This window comes from Macrobrachium nipponense, chromosome 34, assembly GCF_015104395.2.
Source record: "Macrobrachium nipponense isolate FS-2020 chromosome 34, ASM1510439v2, whole genome shotgun sequence".
Lineage (NCBI taxonomy): Eukaryota > Metazoa > Arthropoda > Malacostraca > Decapoda > Palaemonidae > Macrobrachium > Macrobrachium nipponense.
This window is the reverse complement of record NC_061095.1, coordinates 1,252,222-1,272,602: the sequence shown is the minus strand read 5'-3', so window position 1 is coordinate 1,272,602 and position 20,381 is coordinate 1,252,222. Positions and strand designations below refer to the sequence as shown.

At 36.3% G+C, this 20,381-nt stretch overlaps 1 protein-coding gene across 5 annotated transcripts in view; it reads right to left on the bottom strand.

The window, feature by feature from the left end:
• Positions 1-20,381, bottom strand: part of LOC135207800 (E3 ubiquitin-protein ligase ubr3-like) — a 121,177-nt gene that overhangs the window by 94,425 nt on the left and 6,371 nt on the right. For all 5 annotated transcript variants that reach the window (XM_064239629.1, XM_064239633.1, XM_064239634.1 and 2 more), the window contains exon 3: positions 15,048-15,171. In XM_064239629.1, the coding sequence (XP_064095699.1) occupies positions 15,048-15,171 (124 nt within the window). The remainder of the gene's footprint in view (positions 1-15,047; positions 15,172-20,381) is intronic.

Here is a 20,381-nt window from a genome sequence, read left to right as displayed (position 1 = left end):
ATACTTGTGGTCTACTTTAACTTAAAAAAAAAAAAAAACTTTTTGAACAAGTTTCAAAAGGTTTTTAAATATAGTAAAAAGAACTTTAAGTCTTTTATGCTATAGAGCCTTCCACTATATATATATATATATATATATATATCTTTTATATATATATATATATATATATATTATATATATATATATATATATATATATATATGTATATTATATATATATATATATATATATTATATAATATATATATATATAATAATATATACACACACACACACATGCAACACCTGTCTTAAGCAAGCGTTGTTTGGGCTATCATATTACTTTACCTTTCTTATTCCGCCTGAACATGTAAAGCTCACTTGAAAGGCAATAAATATCAACATTAAAACCCACAACGTAATAATGAACCTTTTCCTTCGACCTTGAAACCGAATGTAAAACAGGATGATTTGATATCCACGGTCAACGTGAATATTTATATATACGCTAATAACCTGACATTAGGGATGATTTGACAGCTATATACCCCTAGCAAAGGCAGAACCAAGAAAAGTAAACGGTAAATATTAATAAATCGTAAAAAAAAAAAATATTTCAATATTATTATGAGAAGTTTCTCACACACACATCCCCTACCTGCCTCTCAATCACCCGCGTAAATATTTTCGGGGATAGATAGATGCACAACGCCAACATCCTACATCGAACGAGCCCTGGAAACATAACAAAAACAAGTTCCGAACAGGGCCAAGTGCGCGCGCAAGACGAGTTATACTATGCGTTGTACAATCGACTAAGAACTACATAAATGTCAGTTTTCCAAGGGCGGTTTATTTATCAACACGGAGGCCTATTTGTACGAGAGAGAGAGAGAGAGAGAGAGAGAGAGAGAGAGAGAGAGGAGAGAGAGAGAGAGAGAACACTTCTTTAAAGGCTTTTGGGAAGGTCAGTGTTCACGAGACATGCATGGGGCTCGAACTTGTTAAAGCTGTAGTGCACAGAGAGAGAGAGAGAGAGAGAGAGAGAGAGAGAGAGAGAGAGAGAGAGAGAGAGAGAGACTCTTCCGTAAGTTCTCCAAGGATTGTTCATATCAAAATGGGCGCCTATTTGTAAGAGAGAGAGAGAGAGAGAGAGAGAGAGATTCACAACACCCCTTTTTCTCTAAGCAGATGACTCCCAACCCCCGCAAATTCAAGAGGGGGCAATTGCCCCCCCCCCCCAACTCTGCCCTATACGCAAAATTACGGCGCAAGTTCAACTAATATAAAATACTCACTATATACCCGACTTCAATCACTTTTGACGAGCGTGTAAACTATGAGAGTACGCATGAATTCTAACAACTTCAGCATACAGCCGTGTATTAAGGCCTATATTGGATGCGGTTTACTCATCAGCTGGACTACCTTTGATCCACTTATCATGGGGCCAAGACTTGGAGCTAGATGCTATACGACGCCATTCTATCAGGGAAATATATATGTTTTGCGAAGATATTAAACAAACCAGACCTTCTGGGCGATATTTAACGGCAGTATACGAATTTATATGTAAATGACCAACTACAAGAAATAGGAAAGTACTGGACTACGCATGTTTTCCAATTTACGCAAACTGGTTTGAAGGAATATAAACTTCGAAGATAAACAATGTAAACAATAAACAAGTGCCTGTAGGTTCTAGGGAACGAATACCTTTGTAACCTGATGCCATTGAACCCAGAAAAGTAAAAATAATTTTGAAATTTAAAAAAGACAAAAATGGGAGTGTAGCAACCTCTGGCGTGGCGTCGAAACCAGTCTTCAGGACAACATGAACGTTTTCATGAAGGCAACATGAACCAGTTGTAAGGACAAAATAACCCCGTTTTAAGGACAACATGGACCAGTTGTAAGGACAAAATAACCCCGTTTTAAGGACAACATGAACCGGTTGTAAGGACAAAAGAACCCCGTTTAAGGACAACATGAACCAGTTGTAAGGACAAAATAACCGCGTTTTAAGGACAACATGAACCCATTTTAAGGGCAAAATAACCCCGTTTTAAGGACAACATGAACCAGTTGTAAGGACAAAAGAACCCCGTTTTAAGGACAACATGAACCGGTTGTAAGGACAAAATAACCCCGTATTAAGGACAACATGAACCAGTTGTAAAGACAAAAGAACCCCGTTTTAAAGACATGAACACATCTTAGGAGCAAAACAAATCCTTTCCCAAGTGCAACATGAACCCGGTTAATGGACAACATAAACCCATTTCAAGGCCAACATGAACCCGTTCTAACTACGCACTAGTCTTATTATTGTTTACGACTTATTCAAAGATGTCTTTTATATATTACTGCTTTCATGTCAGTAGCAGCTCTCTCTCTCTCTCTCTCAGTAAAACATCAAATCAAACGATCATCTCAGTTTTCGTAGTGAACTAAGCGAGCTAATATATAAATTCCTCTCCTCTCTCTCTCTCTCTCTCTCTCTCTCTCTCTCAGCGGTCAAGCAGATACATGACGCACTAGATATTTAAGGCTCTTTTTTTTCCCTATCTCTATTAATTCCCTGAGAGGAGAGAGAGAGAGAGAGAGAGAGAGAGAGAGAGAGAGAGAGACTATAAATCATCGGCAAATTACTATTTGTACGAAGGTTAGACACCGACAAGATGAACGGGCCAATCCACATCCCCTCAAAATGAGCTTAATAAAGGCAAAAATATCACTTCTGTAAGAGAGAAGAGAGAGAGAGAGAGAGAGAGAGAGAGAGAGAGAGAGAGAGAGAGACAACAACTTAGCTCGGCCAGGTACGATCTTTTTTTTTCCAGCTTGCCTCGCTTTCCAAAGTGCCACTCATCGGAATTATCGCGCATCTGGATGGATGGTGATGACAGCTGTCAACTTTTCGCGCCAGGTAATCGGATTTACAATAACCCTGTTCCTCTCCTGTTTCAATTATACCTCAAATAATTAAGTTATAGTCCCGGATATTCCTCTTAATAAAACAAATAAGTATTCGTGGTCCTAAATATTTACGTTCAATGAAGTTTGAAAGAATTCTCCTTCCGGAATATAATAATAATAATAATAATAATAATAATAATAATAATAATAATAACAACAACAACAACAACAACAAACAACAACCACTAACTCAAAGGCACAACACGACAAAGCAAAATCGTGCAAAACGACAATCCACTTGCTGTAAAATATAACCTAATATTATAAGGTTTTAGGTCGTACCACGAGAGAAGCATCAACAGTAATAATAATCCCATTGTACCCTGTTAAGTAGAATGTTCCCTGGGACGGTACGATCCTCTCTGTCGAGGAAGGGGGGGGGGGGGGGCGGGGGGGGGGGGAGCACGGTCAACTTCTCCACTTTTAGGGGAAATGATACCCCAATAATAATAATAATATTATATATGATGATAATATATATATATAATATATATACTACTATATATATAATACAATATATATCATATAATATATATATATATATATATATAATATATACTATAAGATAAACTATATATAATATATATGTTTGTATGTGTTAGGTTGGAAACACAATGAATTCTACAGGCAACTTTAAGGACGAGTGTGTGATTTGTGAGACAGACGGACGGACATACTGACAAGACAAGACAAGACGGGACCAGAAGGGAGAAAAAAAAGACAAAAGACAAGTTCTCTCTTCACTTCCTATTACCAATCAAACTTGCAGCCATTAACCACAACCAAAGACGTGGGGAGAAACTGATAACTTAAGGAGATTGGTGGTATTAAAAAAAGATGTGTATATATATGTAGGTACCTGCTGAGCTTTATTTATTTATTAATATTTTAACAAGGAAACGTTACCAGGTGAACCTGACGAGGAGATTATCTATTCAAATTTCAGAATGAAAGCTACTAAAGTCCTCACAATACCTTTTAAAATACTGAGGTTGCGTCTATCCCGGTCCTATAAAAGATTATCTGAATTCGACTGATGTAACTGTGTATAAATGAATCATCACATTAAATCCGAATTAAACGTAATAAATAAATTATTATAATAATTGATCTACATTATATAAGTATATGTAATATAATAAGTTATATATAATAAAGTATATCTTCTATTATTATATAATTCCTATAAACTAATATATATATATTATTATATATATTAAAATAACTATCTATATACATATATTATAATATATTATTAATTATATTAATAATTTAATAATAATCTATAAATATATATATATAATTATAATATATATAAATCAGGGCATTCCTTACTCGCTACCTTGAGTGGTGGGTTCCGAAACCTCAAACCATGTACGAAAAAAATAAGAAAAAAATAAAAATAAAATCTATATCCTCCCTTACAGGTTTCCTTTGAGGGTACTTCAAGTATATATTCCAATACCATTTTGTAACTGACAAGTGGATCTTACGTGTGTGTGTGTGTGTGTGTGTGTGTGTGTGTGTGTGTGTGTGTGTTTTTGCAAGCCCATCCATCTATGGGAAAAACCTTATCCACCGATCTATGGGGAAACGGAGCTCTGCACTAAAGCGACCATAGGTTAACGGTGATACCACACGTTCTCTATCTCCTTCCTTCTCTCCTGGAGAGACTTCAAGGCTTAGAGGACTTCGGGTTTTAAATGTCGATCCAATCTTTTAATGCATATGGTAGTAGCACCCATGCATGTTTTTACCAAGTTGCTTCATTACTTTTCAAAAGGGGGGGGGGGGGGGGGCTTAAATGATGAGTGGATGTTGAATTGGTCAGGGATATGGAAAAAAAAAAAGTTATGGATATTTAAAAAAAAGTCATGGATAACAAAAAATAATCCTGTATATTTAAACAAAGTCACAGATTAAAAAAACTGGGTATTGACATAGTCAGGGATATTAAAAAAAAAAACCATGGATATTAAGAAAAAAAGTCATGGATCTTATAAAAAAAGGTCGTGGTAATAAAAAAAAAAAAGTCATGGATATATATAAAAAAACAGAGGCCTGGACATTAAAACAAAAGTCATTGATATATAAAAATCATGTATACTTAAACAGTCAGGGATCTGAATAAAGGTCCTGGATATTAAAATTAATAAATACAAAATAAAAAAAATCATGGTTATAAAAAAATAATCCTGGATATTAAAACACAGTCACTGATATAAATAAAAATCATGGATATTGAAATAAAGTCATGGATATTGAAAACAAAGTCATGGATATGACAACAAAGTCGTGGATATGAAAACAAGGTCATGGATATTCAAATAAAGTCATGGATATGAAAAAAAAAACCATGGATATGAAAACAAAGTCGTGGATATTAACACAAAGTCATAGCTGGCAATAACAATATAAAAAAAATACTGATTGCAGTATAAGTCTGGAAATGGAGCAATAAATTCACAGTTACGTAAATATACAAATATATTATTCCAAAATATATATGTGTACCCGTACATAACTGTGCATTTGTCTCAAGGCAATATTTTCAACCCCACAATCACAAGCTGGAAAAACAAAGCAATATTTTCAACCCCACAATCACAAACTGGAAAAACAAAGCAATATTTTCAACCCCACAATCGCAAGCAGAAAAGGCAGAGTAATATGTTCACAACCCCACAAACGCACTAAGGATAAGCAGAGTTAATATTCCAACCCCACAATCGCAGGCTGGAAAAACAAAGCAAGATTTTCAACCCCACAATCACACGCTGGAAAAGCAGAGTTAATATTGCCAACCCCACAATCACAAGCAGAAAAGGCGAAGAAACTGCATAAAGAAACAAAAAAACAAAAAAACGAACAAACAAAATTTCCGATATCGTACAAGGTAGACGAAAACAAAACATTTACTAATATAAAAAAAAAAAAATATCTAAAAAAATAAGCATAACTAAAATAGCACCACACACAAGTGACAGGTGGTGTTCCTGGCCAGTGGGAGGAGGGAGGGAGGGGGGGGAGGGAGGGAGGGGGAGAGGAGGAGGGGGGGGGAGGGGCCAAGCTAACGTGGACCCCAATTTCCTTTGGGTGATGATGACAGGAAGAGAGAGAGAGAGAGAGAGAGGAGAGACGAGGGGGGGGGGGGGGGCACAAGCAACACCAGTCCTGTGCATCATAAGGCGTTTGTGAGATGTTAGGGGGGAGGGGCCCCTCTGGGGAGGAGCCAGGTTGGGGGTCGACGAGGAAGGGGGATGAGCATTCTGAAAGATTAGCAAGGAAGAGAGAGAGAGAGAGAGAGAGAGAGAGAGAGAGAGAGAGAGAGAGAGAGAGAGAGAGAGAGAGAGAGCGGAAGGGATTAAGGGATTAGGAAAGAAGAAGAATAAGAGGAGGAGGAGGAGGAGAATAATAATAATTTGGATTTTACTGTACATGACGGAGATTGCATCACTAGGCTGGGAACCAAGACAGGTAAATAAAAAGGAGAATAAGTGGAGAAAAGAACCATTATTACCCGTTTCCTTCCGTGTCCACTTTCGTAAACAGTAAACAACCTGAGGTATGAGACCCTGGATTGGAATGAGATATCACAGAGCAGTCAAATATATACTATTAAAATAAAAATAAAATAATAACCAAAACAAATATAAAATGAGAAATAGAACAAAAAAAAAATACCATTAAAATGTCGTGTATGTATCTGTATTACTATAAAGTATTTGAGTACAGATATAAGCAGCAAACACCATATACGTATGTATGTATGTATGTATGTGTATATATATATATATATATATATATATATATATATATATATATATATATATATATATGTTATATATATATATATCACGCAGTTATACATTTCCAAATTTTAAATTACCCTCGGAAAAGTTAATACTGACAGCAGGTTAATGGGGGAGGGGGGGAGGCTTACGATTATAGACCCAATGGTGGTGGACCTCTCAGAGAGAGAGAGAGAGAGAGAAGAGAGAGAGAGAGATAGAGAGAAGAGAGAAGGGTGGGTGGAGGCGGAAGAAGAAGGAGGAGTGGGGTGGGGGGGTGGGGAGGGAGGATGGGCATCTGATTCAACACTATACTAAGTTCCCCTTGGCTCGATGCCCGCCCCTGACGAGATGGTTATTTAAAGAGAAAAAAAATGTCACTTTTAAATTCAGTTCAGAATTCGGTTTTAAATTCATCGACTTCGTTCACGCTGGGTTTTCATAAGAGAGAGAGAGAGAGAGAGAGAGAGAGAGAGAGAGAAGAGCTTTACAATCAATCAGATGCCACCTGCCCATAGAATACATCGACAGACAGGAGAGAGAATGTTACCATCGATCAAACGCCACCTGCCCACAGAATGCACTGAGAGAGAGAGAGAGAGAGAGAGAGAGAGAGAGAGAGAGAGAGAGAGAGATAAGTCACCATCCATCAGACGCTCCCTATCCAAATAAATCATCGAGTGTTAATAAACTCACGTTAAGCCACAATTATGAGCATTGCAAAACGTACGAATCCGACGGACCTGAACAATACAAGTTTTTGTACGTACGTACACACACAATACAATATCATCACTTCAAATGAATGATTACTTTATATGACTTTACGATCATTTGGTCTGCTTGCCTACGAAGATTTCGCAAGCTCGTTTGAATCCGAATACCCAGGTCTACTAGAGAGAATTATGGTCCGTTAAACGTAATCCACACACTGATCGCATCCATAAAATTAAAATTTAGATATACCAAATGAGTTACGCGTTTATTCTCTATTGAGAAACATGGGTAAAATCCCTCAAGAGGTGAACTAGCTTAGCTGGTTTATATGAAAAGCAGACTTGCAGAGATCACATGTTAGACCATTTTCATGGGATGTCTTGCATCAGTGATCAGCGTTCAAAATGTGTAGATAGCTGAAGACATCAATGAACTAAACAGATGCAGACCTAATGGGAACCTTGTCAAAGTGAATTTGCTGTCAATAGCGGGGTGCTGTAGGGGTACGTTTTGTCACCCTAGCTGTTGGTCCTTGACGATTTTATGATGATAAAAAGCGATTGGAATCTGGCACACACTACGTACAGTCCACTATATATATTGGCACCCTCTGCCGTCGACTATCTACTGACAAACTCTAAAATAGACTTTCTATCTATTGGCAACCTCTACAATCGACTATCTATCAGTAACCTCTACAGTCAACTATCTATTGGCACCCCCTACACTCTAATACTTATATATTGGCTCCATCTACAATAGGCCATCTATTGGCACTAGCTCCAATACCCTATATCTATTGGCACACTACAGACCACTGCATCTATTGACACCCACCACACTCGACTAATAACAGATCTATCACCTACGCATGTATGTATGCATACATGTATGATACATTGCCCAGGTAAGATATGAGCAGAGAACAAACGACTCCAACCCACACCCCCCTCAAACCACCGAAAACGAACCAAAAAGCCATGAACCCACTCTTAACATCTAGCTCATATATTAATTATATAATCCCCCTTCACAGACGCTGTGTAAAGATTTACCATCAATGAATTGACAGCCATTTGAAATCCACCAAGCAAAATGTAAGTCGGCGTTAATCCCGTTTTTATAAGGTGACCCTCTGACCACTAACACAGATGCGAGTGATGCAATAAATTGAATGAACCACTTTTTATAATATGAACTCAGAGCATATATAATCATATATTGAGAGAGATGTGAAACTATACATTATTTTGTTTACAGTTACATAACGGGTATATAAATACACACGACTTGCATATTGATTTATTATATTATATTCTTGATCCCTTCCCTTCCTCATAACAGATTCTCTTTCCTATCTTCTTCGGTACCTTCATTCAAATTAAGACCATATTATTTTGAAAACTGAATAGTAAGTCGAAGGACACTGCAGACCTGTTAAACATGAATAGGGGTTTATCTTCTGAATGATACACACACACACACACATGATGATGTATATATATATATATATATTATATATATATATATATATATATATATATATATATTAGAAGGAAACACGTAGCTATTTGAGACTATCTTTAAATCCACGATAGAAAGGTAAGTGAAAGAGGTCTTGGAACTAGAACTTTCGTCGTATATATCCTAAATTTTTCAAGTTCACACTGACTATAACAAATTATTCAGTGAGAACTTGAAAAAAATGTGGAATATACTACGAAAGTACTGGTTCCAAATCCCTGTTTCACTTACTTTTCTACCTTATATTACATATATATATATATATATATATATATATATATATATATATATATATACTATATAGATATATATATATATATATATAATACTATCTCCATCCACAATTCCCACCAAAGTTCAATAGATTCTGACCCGAACACACACGCTCGCACACACACACAGACACACAGACACACCACACACACACAAACACACCACACACAAACACAAGTCGAACGTATTTGGGGTTATTTATCCTACAAACCTGCAACTCCATCCTTCAGGGAAAAAAAAAAAAGAAAAAGAAAAAAAAAAAATTTCTTACGAGGATTAAATCTTTCAATGAGAAATTATCAGAGAAGTCGGAATTAAAAGGAAAATTTTAAAATTTTTAAGGTAATAAATATTATAAGACATTTCGACGTCATTTTATTTTCTTACGCCTGTTGAGAGAGAGAGAGAGAGAGAGAGAGAGAGAGGAGAGAGAGAGAGAGAGAGAGAGAGTCCACACCACGCCCAAAAACCTCTCTAAATTTATTGTAACTTTCTCCCGTCCAGCCACCTCACCACTCCCCCCCTAACCCAACCCCCTCCCACATACCTCCACCCCCACCCCCCCACCAAAACCCCCTCCTTCGAGCTACCCAACCCCCCCGCCCCCAGGGAAAACCAAACCATTCCAGCGCGGCTTGTGGCAGAAAGAAGCAGCAGGATAAATAGCAAAAAAAGGCGGATAAGATAAACAGGTACGGCAGAAAGAAGCGGAGGACAGCAAAGCAGAAGAAAAAGGAACAGAAAAAAGAACAGTAAAAGAAACAACAGCAGAATAAGAAGCAGAAAAAACAGAAAGCGAAAAAGCAGAAGAAACAACAGAATCAGAAGATGAAGCAGAAATAGAAGAAAAACAGCAGAAGCAGAATAATGAAGCATAAAGAAGAAGAAACACAGAAGCAGAAGATGAAGCAGAAGGTAATAAACAAAGCAGAAGCAAAAGAGAAGAAACAGAAGCCGAAAGGGGCAGAAAAAGCAGAAGCAGAAAAAAGCAGAAAAAGCAGAAGCAGGAGGAGGCTCATCTCTCTCTCCCCTTTCCAGACAGGACGTATGACTCACTGGCCCAGCCTCAGAACAATGGACCCTTGTATCATTATTTATTTTGGGGGGGTGGGGGGAACGGGGGACGGTGTCCCCGAACGCAAAATAAACGAACAAAAACAAATAAACAACAGAAACAAAATCAAGCGCGGACCTAAAAAGTGCGGACAAAAACAAGTGCGGACGGACAGACAAAGCTAGTACAATGGTTCTCTCTCTCTCTCTCTCTCTCTCTCTCCTCCGTCTCTTCTCTCTCTCTCTCTCTAAGGAATCAATAAAGATACCAGATCCTCACGAATTCAAAATGACATAAAATTACAAACAACACAAATCTCTTTATGGAATGAAAACAACAAACAATTCATCCTAAAAACAACAACAACAACAACAACAACAACAATTTGAAACAACACGATAAATGAACAACACAAAAAATTAAGTCAGTCGGGAGTCTGAACATCGCATAAACAAAGAGAAACTGAACTTGAAAAACGGTAAAACAACGAATAAAGACAAAGCCTCTCTCTCTCTCCTCTCTCTCTCTTTATCTATAATAAATACATAGATTAATATATATATATACTACATCAATATATATGATATATAATATATATATACTATATATATATATATATATATATATATATATATATATATATATATGCGAAGTCAAAAAAAACCAAATTGCGCTCATAATGCCAGTCGGGCCCAAGCTCAGACTTCCATTTACCAAGAAGTAAATAAATGAATAAATCAATACATAAATAAATAAATGAAAAAATAAATACATAAATAAATAAATAAAGCATTACCATTACACAGCATTAAACTCAAGGTGATGCATAACGTCATTTTAAGAATAAAGAGCTTTAATAAAAAGAAATCAGACAACTTCCCTTTAACCAAATAAATAAATAAAATAAATAAATAAATAAATAAAATGAACAAAGCATTACCATCACAACATCAAAACCAAGGCGACGTTTAACGTCTTTTTAAGAGCAAGCAAATATAAATAACAAATCAGACGCAACTTCCTACACGTAAAAGCATATAGCTATATCCAGTCAAAGCAATATAAATAATTATACAAAACAAATAAAAACACTATTTCCCATTACCCTCTGTTACTTCTTCATAATGAACTCCGTTAATATTCTTTGGAAGCTTCGAGAATTTCCTCAAGTCAGTGGCCCCTTTATTGTTTGTTTGTATGGTGCTTTTGCGTTGCATGGAACCAGTACGGTTATTCAGCAATGGGACCAACGGCTTGACGTGACTTCCGAACCACGTCGAGAGTGAACTTCTATCACCAGAAATACACATCTCTCGCTCCTCAACGGAATGGCCGAGAATCGAACCCGCGACCACCGAAGTGGAACGCTAATACCATACCAACAGTGGCTCCTTTAGGTGGTGGACTTGTTTCTTATGAATAGGGTTCATCTTAAATAACGATAATATATCATAATGACTTGCACATCGCCAAATGGGACTACCCCGGTCATTCGTCTCCTGAGAGAGAGAGAGAGAGAGAGAGAGAGAGAGAGAGAGAGAGAGAGAGAGAGAGAGAGAGAGAGAGAGACGTGGATACAAATTTATTTGTGATTCCTTGACAATTACGAAACTAAAAGAAACATCCTGACAAAATACTGTGGAGAGAGAGAGAGAGAGAGAGAGAGAGAGAGAGAGAGAGAGAGAGAGAGAGAGAGAGAGTCCATGCACCAGCAACATACTTTAGCACAGCAAGTGAATGTGGAGAATTTGGCAACATATGCTGCCACCGCCGGGCATAGTATACGCCGCCTCAGTAAACACAAACATGCATACAAACATACACAAATGGTACACAAATCGCCGAAGAGGAACAGTAATCAGTTTTGATAAATCACAAAATAAACTTCGATCGTTTATGGGGAAACTCATAAATGAAGAGAAGGAAGACTGTATATTTTGTTAAATAAAAAAAATAAAAATAAAAAAAGAAGAAAGAGAAAGTGATCAATTTTGATAAAACACAAAAGAAACTTAAGATCATTCATGAAGCACCTCATAAACGTTAAAGAGGAATGACTATAAATTTTGATAAAAAAATAAATAAATAAAAATAAGAGAAAAGTTATAAATTTTGATAAATCACAAATAAACTTCGATCATTTATGGACAACTCATAAACGGAAAAGAGGAGACTATAAAATTTGATAAATCTTAAAAAATATTATCATTTATGGGCAACTCAAAGATGAGAGAGGAACAGTGATGAATTTGGATTTAAAAAAAAAAAAAACTTTGATCATTTATGAGGCAACTCATAAACGGAGAAGAGGAAAAACGAAAATTACAAACAAAAGTGATAAACTTTCATTAAAAAAATAAAAATAAAATAAAACTCATTTATCGGGCACGCCGTAAACGGAAAAAGGGGAACTACGATAAATCTTTATAAATGACAGAATAAAACTAAAACTCCTTCATTTTCCCAAAGCAGGAGATCAAATGATATTTGCTATACTCTGCATGCAGTAGTTATTCTTGGACGTTAAGTATATAATTGTATAATGGTAAGAATTACGCACCTGACATTATAATAAAAATATATATATACTACTCGTCAGGACATAGTTAATGCGGGAATTTGAATACACGGGGAAATAATCAACCATTTCTATTTTAAATAGATTAACAGTTCAACCACCACCCCTAAAGAAAGAGAATTAGTACACAATTCTTTACACAAAACAATGGACATGAAAAGGCACGCAAAGACATAAACAATAGAGGCAAACAAAGACATATAATACTTTATCAGTAGCGCCAAGAAGAAAGAAATACTATATTAAAAAAAAAAAAAAAAAACTAGATACATAAAAAATTATTATAATGTCAATATCGAATATAAATGAAACGAACAGACACAACATCACATTATCAAAAATACCGAAATGAAAGAGTGTGTCAACACAGAAAATAATAATAATAATAATAATAATAATAATAATAATAATAATAATAATAATAATAGTTAATGAAGCAAAACGGCTGAAAACACTTAAAAAACAAACAAACAAACACAATCCTCAATAACAAATTAAATGAACAAACTATCCTCTCCCAAAAAATAGAAGAGGGACGAGGAGGATCTCATAGACGCCCCTAACACCATTTGCCCCCCCCCCCACCCCCCCCCCCCCCAGCCCCCAAAGCAAAATAAATTTCGACAACACTCTACACAAGGTCAAGATCGAGAGAGAGAGAGAGAGAGAGAGACCTCCACCTTCTCCACTAATGCCAAAGTCGAGATATTCTTAATTCTCACGAGGTTTATTTTTACGGATTTTTTTCTTTTTTACTTTAATGAATCCGCCACCTTCTTTTTAAAGTAAGTTCTTGCTTGCTTGCTCTCTGAAGCTGCAAGGTTCTTTAGCCCGTTGCCAAGTTGCTGTTTTTACTCAAATTCACACACTTACGCACGCGCGCGCACACATTTATATACTGATACTGCATGTATATATGTCTCAAGGCCATTGCATGTATGTATTATAATAATATGTATGTATATATATGTAAGAAGCCCACTGTACGTATGAATAATAATAATAATAATAATAATAATAATAAATAATAATAAATAATAATGCATCCAAGACCAAATATATACAAGACCAAGTATGAGCATATATATAGCTTTCATATTGCAAAAATCAATAACAAAATAATGCCTAAATATATGTGCAAAACTTCATTAAGATTTCTACCCCTTAATTAATTAATAATAAAATAACGCCCCAAAACCAAATAATTCAAAGCTCGCCAACAAACAACGAGAGCTACATTACCAGAGAGAGAGAGAGAGAGAGAGAGGAGAGAGAGAGAGAGAGAGAGAGAAATATTAGCGCTGACAATAAGGGAAAGGGCTGGCAACTTGCAAACCACTCTGCCACCGCCTTGGCACTGGGCGAAGCGACTGCTTTTTCGCGAATATTTCAAAGTTGTCAAATACCTCGGGCCGTGCGTGACATCATACTTATTTTACATATATATATGAGAGAGAGAGAGAGAGTTAGGTTCGTTTCAATTTGAAAATCAATATGAGACTACTGATGACATTTACAAGTTACTGAAAACAATTTAAAACACTAAACTCAACCGAATAAGCGCAGCTAACTCTTTTAATAAAAACAAACATTTATCTTTAATAAAAATAAAACAAGTTACGTTACTTCGACCTAACCCACTAACAATACAACGAGCAGCACAGATTACTATATACACCTACACACACACAACACACACTACACTCACACCCTAACACCTGGTGTTTCTCTGACGAGGCTAATTCATGTTACTAAACGCTCAATGGCACCATTTAATTGACATTAAGTGACAAGGTTGGCTTCTCGGGTAGCCCCGTCCTTTCGAGTGAAATTCCTTCAGTAATTACGTAACATTATATCACCACTTGTGTAGACGAGACCCTTCGCCATTTTGAACCATCCTTCGATGAGAAAATGCATCATTGAACGTCTAAAAATACTAAATTATTTCGAAGATCAATTTCAAAAGGGCGGGAAACCATTGCCCATCAAACGGCGGAAAGCGCGCGGACGAACAGCAACAAGGGGGGGGGGGGGGGGGGAGGAGAGGAGGAGGAGGAACCCTTCCGATGACGTCACGCAGCTCTCTCTCTCTCTTTCTCTCTCGCCCAATCCATAAAGAGACGCGCGATTAACATCCCACCAACTTCACTTACCTGTATTAAAAAAGTCATCCGGCGTCCGGCCGGCAGCCATCAGCCATTTCAGCCAGTCAATGGTGTCCAAGTTCTTGATGCGCATGGCTGGATTCAGCAGTAAATCCAGCAGCTCCGGCAACACCTGGGGGGAGAGAAAGGAAATTTAATCATCCGTAAGTTATGGAAAAACATTTGGTCTAATGGTGTCACGAGTCTAATTCTTCACGCTTGGTACTATACACTTTAGGAAACAGTTTGTCTATAATGGTGTCATGAGTCTAATTCTTCACTCTTGGTACTATAAACTTTTGGAAACAGTCGGTCTAATTGTGTCATGAGTCTAATTCTTCACGCTTGGTACTATACACTTTTGGGAACAGTCTGCCTATATGGTGTCATGAGTTTAATTCTTCACGCTTGGTACTACACTCTGCAAGCGTCTCTATAACGCACCTCTCTTTCACCCACATAACTGGCCCCCTTCTCCTCTCTCACTCATGAGATTTTGCAACGATTTAAAAGGCATGATGAGGATGAATACATACAGACGCTACCACATCATCAACTCAGCAGGTTTAGATACAGTGAATGTAAAATCTCTAACGTTTGCAACATTTCAAAACATAATAAGCACAAATACTTATTAAATCTATAACCAAAGAAGATTCCATAACGTAAATTGAGAAGATCTAGATACAGTGAATGTAAAATCTTTAAGTCTTGCAAGAAGGCAGCGCAATGTAAAAGGTTCAAAATATTTATGCACCATTCCCAGAAGTGTTTTACCGTACCAATGGTAATCATTTTTCCGAGTTTTATCTGATGACGTCAGGCCCGGGCCTTTGGAAGCTTACCAAGTTTTAAGATGGGGGTAAAAATGTTGAACCTTTTTATCTTCACTTCTAGTAGTGATGAATACACATGGGGAAGGTTTAAAAAGATTGTACCATATCGATTTCTTCGTAGGGGAAATCTGGATTCCTAAAATGAAACTTTTGTCAAAGATAAAAATTTTGATTTCTTTTATTTTTAACATAACGTGATCTTTATTGTATAACAAAAGCAAGCTGGAAAACCAAGTTCCTGATCGTTTACAACCATTTCTACGTCCCCTAAGCTAGTACTTTTAGTAAATTACCATCATTTCCTATATATTTCAAACACAGCCCAACCCATTTCACGTCTTACCCAAGATGGGAAAACGCTGATGATGAATTTACAGTTAAAGTTTCAACCAACCAAAAGATCAAACCACTTTCTCCAGTAATCACACACTATGACTAGCAAACCTATCCAGAGCAAAGAGAAATGGCATTTCTAATACTGCATACATCAAATCCCTATACCAGAGCTACCGAGACCATTAAAGAATTTCAAGACAGCACCAACCCATCCTGGAAGGTTTATTTATTCAATGCCATCAACCAAGACTCGAATTCAATCAAAGTAACGTCTATCATTTATCTCACTACTGGCCTTGGTCAGGTAGATCAGGTTGATACTAGGAAAAGTGACTGGCACAATGGGCCAGACATCTGTGAGGGCAAGGGTGAGATGAGACGAGCCATCTCAACTTGCAAAACTTGCTGGTTTAGATGGCTGCATCATTCAGTACACCAATCATATGAATCCAGGTACCTTCAAATGGATGGTATCCATAACAGAAACACAAGATACACTATATACTACATACAAAAACCCACTCATTTTGGCTTTTCTCAACATTAGAAATCGTTAAAACCTCCTGTCATTACTTGTGAATTGTTGTATATGGTTCTGATAAAATTCTGGCGTGCACAAATGGCACAATGAAAGCATTAGATATATGTACCTTACAGGCATCATTGCAAGTTCTTTAAATATCAAAATCTTGACGAAAAAAGAATCCACTACGACTCACCACTAGTACTTTTTGTATCAAAACGATTGTCTTTGATATGATAGAGATATAGTAGTACCACATATTCATTCTCGAATCTATGTATTTCCAAGCAATTGAGATATACACAGCTGCCCTAATTTCCATATAAAGCAATATATAGAAAAAAAAATCTTATTGCACTGATAGGACCTAAATATCTTTACTTATGTAGTGAATAAGACCACTTATGTCAAAATTCTTAACTTTTATAAACCAAAAAGATTGGACGAATTTATCATGGTTGAAGACTGACAAAACTCCCCAGAAATAGACAGGTGCAGTGTAGCCCTAAATACGAAGTCAAAATGTTATTCTCCTTGAGTTCAGGCTGTGATTTCAACTCTGATGCAAAGGATCTCTAACAAAAAAGGATTGCGTGTAGCCGCGTTCTTTCAAGGCGACATCATAGCTTCACAAAAGGATATATAGGAAACTGCTAACGATGGCTTTTTATGTGAAAAACATTTAGTATATTTTTTACAACTGTACATAGAATGTCTGGAGACAGGGAGTACTATCATATTGTTAGTTATGTAAACTACACTACCTTTACTGTTGTTGAATAATGTAAATACCTATCCTTAGAACTTAATTTGGAGAGAGAGAGAGAGAGAGAGAGAGAGAGAGAGAGAGAGAGAGAGAGAGGAGATGGAGAGACGAGAGAGAGAGAGAGAGAGAGAGAGAGGCACACTGCTGACTGGCATCTGACTTGCCAGAACTGAACCAATATTTGCAAAGTGGAATACAAAGCTTGATAAACTCCTTGCTGGCAATGAATTATAATTAATGTAAGAAAATAAATAAATATAAAAACATGAATTACCTAGTGTAAAACAAAAGCCCATCTCTTCACCAGTACAGGCTACAAGACTCAATCATACTTAAACTTACATATGAGAATACAATGCAATATAGTATATAACTAAACAAATACCATAACTAATTTCCTTTTCCACACTACCGAAAGAAAGGCTGGCTGCATCTAAGTCACTATAATATTGCACAAGGATAGATATATGATTCAATGGTAAAACAATATATGAGGCAAAGAAAGCACTCCTATTTTCTGAACCAACCATCCCAGGAAACACAGTTTTTATAGTAAAAAAAAAAAAAAAAAAAAAAAAAAAAAAAAAAAAAAAAAAATTACTATCAAATACAGTACATAATATAGGTCAGTGACATTCTGTTAACTGGCTACACTACATCTATCAGGGTACTGGACTGAATGTCCCACCCCCAAACTAAATTCCCAGATTTTACTGGGAAATAAAGTACCTAATCAACAACCTAACCAAAGAGTTCAATATCACTGGGATTGGGAGAAAAGGATATTTTCTACATACAATCCACATCCTCCCAACACCAACCCTATACTAGATCAAACTAGATGGGGGATCCTAGGAGGCACAGGACACCCATGTCAAGTAAGGACTCAGGACCTACGTTAGGGAATTTACATTCTAAACAAGTCCTGAGACCCAAACCATATTTTTAAACACCTTCCAGTATTATTTTTTATGCCAGGCTAAGTTTAATAGCAAGTCTACACGAATTTCCCAAAGGCTAGTCCATCTAGTAGTTCTGTAAAGATTGCAGAACCTACAAATACAATGATATCAACGTTCTAAGAGGTCCACAATAATAAAAAATGTTGTGAGTTTGTGTCAAATTTAAAAATCCTTTACATATTATACGCTAACTCACAAAATTTTTTATTATTGTGGAACTCTTAGAACATTATAATACAGTACTCTCGCGATAGAGAGTTTTTCCCAACTAAATGGTATCAACATTGGGAGGACATAAAAATCATCTATCTTTAGTAAACTAATCCATGTACATGTTAATGGAATTCTGGAGATATGTCCAATGGAGCATTGGCAATGTCACAGGACTTTCCACACAAAAAAAAGTACTGTGCAGTCATCTTCAAAGTATTTCCTTTTTAAAAGAAATGGAACAAATGATCAACCTACATCAATACCTAACAGACATGAAATACCTAAGTAAAGAAAATTAGTATCAAAATTCATGTATATATTGACTTGTTCTCAGCAAAGTCTATACTATAATACAATTCCTTCCACTGTCACCCATGTGATTAATAGCATATGGCAGTTTTCTTTGTTGTTTTACACAACAACATACAGTACTCCCACATATACAGTAGTATATCCTTACGCACAACTATACCCTAATTTATATTACTGTCGCTGTAAATAAAGCTCGTACGTTCAGATTTGTGTGTACACACTATATAAGCCCAGTGCACCTTTCAGAATGACTATACTTTAAAACAAGGTGCTCTGAAATCATTATTGTGCCTTTAATAAATAACTGTCCGATAACTACGGCTCATCGAGGAATATACAAGCTTCTGTATTGTGTCTGCTTGGCATTGACTGAAAAGGCACACCACTCTTCATATAAAAGAGGATTCTGGGTTTATTGTTTTCTTCTTCATCTCATTTGACTCATATAATCTTTGTGTTTACTTACTGATTACAATGATTTCCCTGAAAACTCCTCTGTTGTCAAGTCTCCAGACCTTTTTTTAAAGATATTGGTTATCAGTAAGACACTTGGTAAAAAGATAACACTTTAAGCATTTTATCTCTACCACTTATACTAACTCTGCTAGTTGCAGAACTGATATTACCCCGATTCATGCTGGTCTGTGGAAGTTTATAAGTAAGAAGCAGATTTAGATTCAGTTGGACAGAATTACCTTATCTCTCAATCACAAGGAGGCTGCACATTACTAGTCTTGTTTACTGCTTACTCTCTGTTCTGATGTTACCTTGATGGATGGGCACTAGTATGCATTTTTTTTTTTTTTTAGCAAATGACAGAGGTGTATATAAAACTAAAAGAAAAATACGTAGAGATGATGAACTTACATTTTTATGGTGTAAATATCCTGTCACTTACATACGTACATTGTGCTGATCGTTTAATTATTTCCGCTTCGGATCTTTAAGGTTTCTGACAAACCCAACTGACGGACATTTTACCCGACATAAAATGGTTTCATTATACGTACAATACATTTTACTTAATTTGCATTAGTTTTATTCTATGTTTCTACACTTATTTACTACAATGATAGCCAATATATCATACGCTGTTTGCACTTTCTTTTATTATTCACAATTTAATCCTCCAACCGAACACCTACAGTGCTCCTTGTCTATATCCTCACAAAAACTGAGTTGTATTACTCCAAATGTATCGGGTTATAATACACTATACTGTAAAAACATACCCCAATGCAAGATACATATTTATTTCATGCGAATCCAGGGGTGGGGGGTCGACTGTACTGTGGTCTAGTTTAGCTTTTCCATCCCGTGAAAGTTAAGAATCTTAGTCGACTTAGATGTGCATGGAAAAGTAGACCTAAATCTTATTTCTCCTTTGTTTAGCAA